This window comes from Taudactylus pleione, unplaced genomic scaffold (assembly GCF_031769625.1).
Source record: "Taudactylus pleione unplaced genomic scaffold, aTauple2 ptg000892l, whole genome shotgun sequence".
Taxonomy (NCBI): domain Eukaryota; kingdom Metazoa; phylum Chordata; class Amphibia; order Anura; family Myobatrachidae; genus Taudactylus; species Taudactylus pleione.
The window spans coordinates 1,464,645-1,471,048 of NW_028285293.1; the positions used below are offsets into that span (position 1 = coordinate 1,464,645).

General features: G+C 36.8%; 1 protein-coding gene across 1 annotated transcript in view; it reads right to left on the reverse strand.

The window, feature by feature from the left end:
- The window catches only part of KCNK18 (potassium two pore domain channel subfamily K member 18), a 44,959-nt gene extending 40,563 nt beyond the window's left edge, over positions 1 to 4,396 (reverse strand). The window contains exon 1 of the mRNA XM_088459061.1: positions 4,127 to 4,396. Within this exon, the coding sequence (XP_088315187.1) occupies positions 4,127 to 4,325 (199 nt within the window). The 5' untranslated portion in view covers positions 4,326 to 4,396. The remainder of the gene's footprint in view (positions 1 to 4,126) is intronic.
- Positions 4,397 to 6,404: the final 2,008 nt, after the last annotated feature.

The following is a 6,404-nucleotide window of genomic DNA, read 5'->3' on the forward strand; positions in this document are numbered from 1 at the left end:
TTTTAGTGTATATGTGTGGTGTGTGCCTATGTTAGTGTATATTTGTGCTGTATGTTAGTGTGTATGTGTTGTATGTTTGTGGATATTTGTGCTGTGTGCCTATGTTAGTGTATATTTGTGCTGTATGTTAGAGTATATGTGTGGTGTGTGCCTATGTTAGTGTATATTTGTGCTGTATGTTAGTGTATATGTGTGGTGTGTGTCTAGGTTACTGTATATTTGTGCTGTATGTTAGTGTATATGTGTGGTGTGTGCCTATGTTACTGTATATTTGTGCTGTATGTTAGTGTATATGTGTGGTGTGTGCCTATGTTAGTGTATATGTGTGCTGTGTGCCTATGTTAGAGTATATTTGTGCTGTATGTTAGTGTATATGTGTAGTGTGTGCCTATGTTAGTGTATTTGTGTGCTGTGTGCCTATGTTAGTGTATATTTGTGCTGTATGTTAGTGTATATGTGTGGTGTGTGCCTTTGTTACTGTATATTTGTGCTGTATGTTAGTGTATATGTGTGGTGTGTGCCTATGTTAGTGTACATTTGTGCTGTATGTTAGTGTATATGTGTGCTGTGTGCCTATGTTAGTGTATATTTGTGCTGTATATTAGTGTATATGTGTGGTGTATGCCTATGTTAGTGTATATTTGTGCTGTATGTTAGTGTATATGTGTGGTGTGTGCCTATGTTAGTGTATATGTGTGCTGTGTGCCTATGTTAGTGTATATTTGTGCTGTATGTTAGTGTATGTGTGTGGTGTGTGCCTAAGTTAGTGTATATTTGTGCTGTAAGTTAGTGTATATGTGTGGTGTGTGCCTATGTTAGTGTACATTTGTGCTGTATGTTAGTGTATATGTGTGCTGTGTGCCTATGTTACTGTATATTTGTGCTGTAAGTTAGTGTATATGTGTGGTGTGTGCCTATGTTAGTGTACATTTGTGCTGTATGTTAGTGTATATGTGTGGTGTGTGCCTATGTTAGTGTATATTTGTGCTGTATGTTAGTGTATATGTGTGGTATGTGCCTATGTTAGTGTATATGTGTGCTGGGTGCCTATGTTAGTGTATATTTGTGCTGTATTTTAGTGTATATGTGTGGTGTGTGCCTATGTTAGTGTATATTTGTGCTGTATGTTAGTGTATATGTGTGGTGTGTGCCTATGTTAGTGTATATTTGTGCTGTATGTTAGTGTATATGTGTGCTGTGTGCCTATGTTAGTGTATATTTGTGCTGTATGTTAGTGTATATGTGTGGTGTGAGCCTATGTTAGTGTATATTTGTGCTGTATGTTAGTGTATATTTGTGTTGTATGTTAGTGGATATTTGTGCTGTGTGCCTATGTTAGTGTATATTTGTGCTGTATGTTAGTGTATATGCGTGGTGTGTGCCTAGGTTACTGTATATTTGTGCTGTATGTTAGTGTATATGTGTGGTGTGTGCCTATGTTACTGTATATTTGTGCTGTATGTTAGTGTATATGTGTGGTGTGTGCCTATGTTAGTGTATATGTGTGCTGTGTGCCTATGTTAGTGTATATTTGTGCTGTATGTTAGTGTATATGTGTGGTGTGTGCCTATGTTAGTGTATATGTGTGCTGTGTGCCTATGTTAGTGTATATTTGTGCTGTATGTTAGTGTATATGTGTGGTGTTTGCCTATGTTACTGTATATTTGTGCAGTATGTTAGTGTATATGTATGGTGTGTGCCTATGTTACTGTATATTTGTGCTGTATGTTAGTGTATATGTGTGGTGTGTGCCTATGTTAGTGTCCATTTGTGCTGTATGTTAGTATATATGTGTGCTGTTGTTGCCTATGTTAGTGTATATTTGTGCTGTATGTTAGTGTATATGTGTGGTGTGTGCCTATGTTAGTGTATATGTGTGCTGTATGTTAGTGTATATGTGTTGTGTGTGCCTATGTTAGTGTATATGTGTGCTGTGTGCCTATGTTAGTGTATATTTGTGCTGTATGTTAGTGTATATGTGTGGTGTGTGCCTATGTTAGTGTATATGTGTGCTGTGTGCCTATGTTAGTGTATATTTGTGCTGTATGTTAGTGTATATGTGTGGTGTTTGCCTATGTTACTGTATATTTGTGCAGTATGTTAGTGTATATGTGTGGTGTGTGCCTATGTTACTGTATATTTGTGCTGTATGTTAGTGTATATGTGTGGTGTGTGCTATGTTAGTGTCCATTTGTGCTGTATGTTAGTGTATATGTGTGCCTATGTTAGTGTATATTTGTGCTGTATGTTAGTGTATATGTGTGGTGTGTGCCTATGTTAGTGTATATGTGTGCTGTTTGCCTATGTTAGTGTATATTTGTGCTGTATGTTAGTGTATATGTGTGCTGTGTGCCTATGTTAGTGTATATTTGTGCTGTATGTTAGTGTATATCTGTGGTGTTTGCCTATGTTACTGTATATTTGTGCAGTATGTTAGTGTATATGTGTGGTGTGTGCCTATGTTACTGTATATTTGTGCTGTATGTTAGTGTATATGTGTGGTGTGTGCCTATGTTAGTGTCCATTTGTGCTGTATGTTAGTGTATATGTGTGCCTATGTTAGTGTATATTTGTGCTGTATGTTAGTGTATATGTGTGGTGTGTGCCTATGTTACTGTATATTTGTGCTGTATGTTAGTGTATATGTGTGGTGTGTGCCTATGTTAGTGTACATTTGTGCTGTATGTTAGTGTATATGTGTGCTGTGTGCCTATGTTACTGTATATTTGAGCTGTATGTTAGTGTATATGTGTGGTGTGTGCCTATGTTAGTGTACATTTGTGCTGTATGTTAGTGTATATGTGTGGTGTGTGCCTATGTTAGTGTATATTTGTGCTGTATGTTAGTGTATATGTGTGGTGTGTGCCTATGTTAGTGTATATTTGTGCTGTATGTTAGTGTATATGTGTGCTGTGTGCCTATGTTAGTGTACATTTGTGCTGTATGTTAGTGTATATGTGTGGTGTGTGCCTATGTTAGTGTATATTTGTGCTGTATGTTAGTGTATATGTGTGGTGTGAGCCTATGTTAGTGTATATTTGTGCTGTATGTTAGTGTATATTTGTTTTGTATGTTAGTGGATATTTGTGCTGTGTGCCTATGTTAGTGTATATTTGTGCTGTATGTTAGTGTATATGTGTGGTGTGTGCCTAGGTTACTGTATATTTGTGCTGTATGTTAGTGTATATGTGTGGTGTGTGCCTATGTTACTGTATATTTGTGCTGTATGTTAGTGTATATGTGTGCTGTGTGCCTATGTTAGTGTATATTTGTGCTGTATGTTAGTGTATATGTGTGGTGTGTGCCTATGTTAGTGTATATGTGTGCTGTGTGCCTATGTTAGTGTATATTTGTGCTGTATGTTAGTGTATATGTGTGGTGTGTGCCTATGTTAGTGTATATGTGTGCTGTGTGCCTATGTTAGTGTATATTTGTGCTGTATGTTAGTGTATATGTGTGGTGTTTGCCTATGTTACTGTATATTTGTGCAGTATGTTAGTGTATATGTGTGGTGTGTGCCTATGTTACTGTATATTTGTGCTGTATGTTAGTGTATATGTGTGGTGTGTGCCTATGTTGCTGTATATTTATGCTGCATGTTAGTGTATATGTGTGGTGTGTGCCTATGTTAGTGTATATTTGTCCTGTGTGCCTATGTTAGTGTATATTTGTACTGTGTGCCTATGTATGTGTATATGTGTGCTGTGTGCCTATGTTAGTGTTTATTTGTGCTGTGTGACTGTCAGTGTATATTTGTGCTTTGTGTCTATGTTAGTTTATATTTCTGATGTGTGCCTATGTTAGTATATATGTGTACTGTGTGCCTATGTTAGTCTATATTTGTGCTGTATGTTAGTGTATATGTGTGGTGTGTGCCTATGTTAGTGTATATGTGTGGTGTGTGCCTATGTTAGTGTACATTTGTGCAGTATGTTAGTGTATATGTGTGGTGTGTGCCTATGTTAGTGTATATTTGTGCTGTATGTTAGTGTATATGTGTGGTGTGTGCCTATGTTAGTGTATATGTGTGGTGTGTGCCTATGTTAGTGTACATTTGTGCAGTATGTTAGTGTATATGTGTGGTGTGTGCCTATGTTAGTGTATATTTGTGCTGTTTTGAACTTACCTTTCATGAAACTGGAGTTTTTAGATACATCCAAATGTTTTGTAGATTGAGATGTTTTGTTTTCGGAGCCCTCGAGTAGCAGAAATACAAACGCCCCAATGATGCTATAAGCAAGCAGGGCACAGACCAGGCAGCAATGTGGAAAAAGGCACCAGAAAGCTGCGTTCATTCTCCGGGAACATCTCTGGGTCCTGGGCATGGTGCAGTAGTGATGCACGGATGAGGAATGGTCTGCAATGGGGGATAAGGATTATGGATATACTCTCCAGACCGCCCTCCTCCACGTTCTATCTAATGTACAGATCCCAGTGGTAGCAGGAGAATGCGATCAGCCTGACACTGAAGTGCTGTAATAACTTAATGATAGTCCGTTATTGATCTGTGCAGTATAAAGTGTTTCAGCTCAGCCTATAAGGACTCTGCCAACCAGCGAGGAAACCGTCTGACATAGAAACTACAGCTTCTTTGCTTATAGGGAAAACTCTTTTTTTTTCTTCTTTTCAGTCCATCAATGTCTAATAAGGGAGCGAGAAAGTGTATGTGTGTGTACAGTATATGTATATGTGTGTACAGTATATGTATGTGTGTGTACAGTATATGTATGTGTGTACAGTATATGTATGTGTGTGTACAGTATATGTATGTGTGTGTACAGTATATGTATGTATGTGTGTGTACAGTATATGTATGTGTGTGTACAGTATATGTATGTGTGTGTATACAGTATATGTATGTGTGTGTACAGTATATGTATGTGTGTACAGTATATGTATGTGTGTGTACAGTATATGTATGTGTGTGTACAGTATATGTATGTGAGTGTACAGTATATATTTGTGAACAGTATATGTATGTGTACAGTATATGTGTGTGTACAGTATATGTATGTGTGTGCACAGTATATGTGTGTACAGTATATGTATGTGTATGTACAGTATATGTATCTGTGTGTACACAGTATATGTATGTGTGTGTGTACAGTATATGTATGTGTGTGTACAGTATATGTATGTGTGTGTACAGTATATGTATTTGTGTGTACAGTATATGTGTGTGTACAGTATATGTATGTGTGTACAGTATATGTGTGTGTACAGTATATGTATGTGTTTACAGTATATGTATGTGCATGTACAGTATATGTATGTGCGTATACAGTATATGTATGTGCTTATACAGTATATGTATGTGCGTGTACAGTATATATGTGTGTACAGTATATGTATGTGTGTACAGTATATGTGTGTGTACAGTACATGTGTGTGTACAGTATATGTGTGTGTACAGTATATGTATGTGTGTGCACAGTATATGTGTGTACAGTATATGTATGTGTGTATAGTATATATGTGTGTACAGTATATGTATGTGTCCAGTATATGTATGTGTGTACAGTATATGTATGTGTACAGTATATGTATGTGTGTACAGTATATGTATGTGTGTGTACAGTATATGTATTTGTGTGTACAGTATATGTATGTGTGTGTACAGTATATGTATTTGTGTGTACAGTATATGTATGTGTGTGTACAGTATATGTATTTGTGTGTACAGTATATGTATGTGTGTACAGTATATGTGTGTGTGTACAGTATATGTATGTGTGTGTACAGTATATGTATGTGTGTACAGTATATGTATGTGTGTGTACAGTATATGTATGTGCGTATACAGTATATGTATGTGCGTATACAGTATATGTATGTGCGTGTACAGTATATATGTGTGTACAGTATATGTATGTGTACAGTATATGTGTGTGTACAGTATATGTATGTGTGTGCACAGTATATGTGTGTACAGTATATGTATGTGTGTGTATAGTATATATGTGTGTACAGTATATGTATGTGTACAGTATATGTATGTGTGTGTATACAGTATATGTATGTGTGTGTGTACAGTATATGTATGTGTGTGTATACAGTATATGTATGTGTGTGTGTACAGTATATGTATGGGGGGACAGAGGGTACTATTTATATCCCCCTGAGTTAAGGCCCCCATACATCAGAGATGGATTGGAGCAATCGTGCAATTTGCAATCGATTGTTTATAAAAATCTGCAATGTATGGGCTTCACAGATCGCAGATTGCAGCCAAAAGTGATAGGAATTGTTTAATCAGATTGTCCAACATGTTGGATTTTACAGATCGATTGGGGCTGTAGATTGCTAGTGTATGGACATGATCAGCAGATTTGCAGACCGTTTCTAGCAAAATGATGGAGCATTTCAAGATTGCGAGATCTGTGTTTGCTGCAATCGATCTGCAA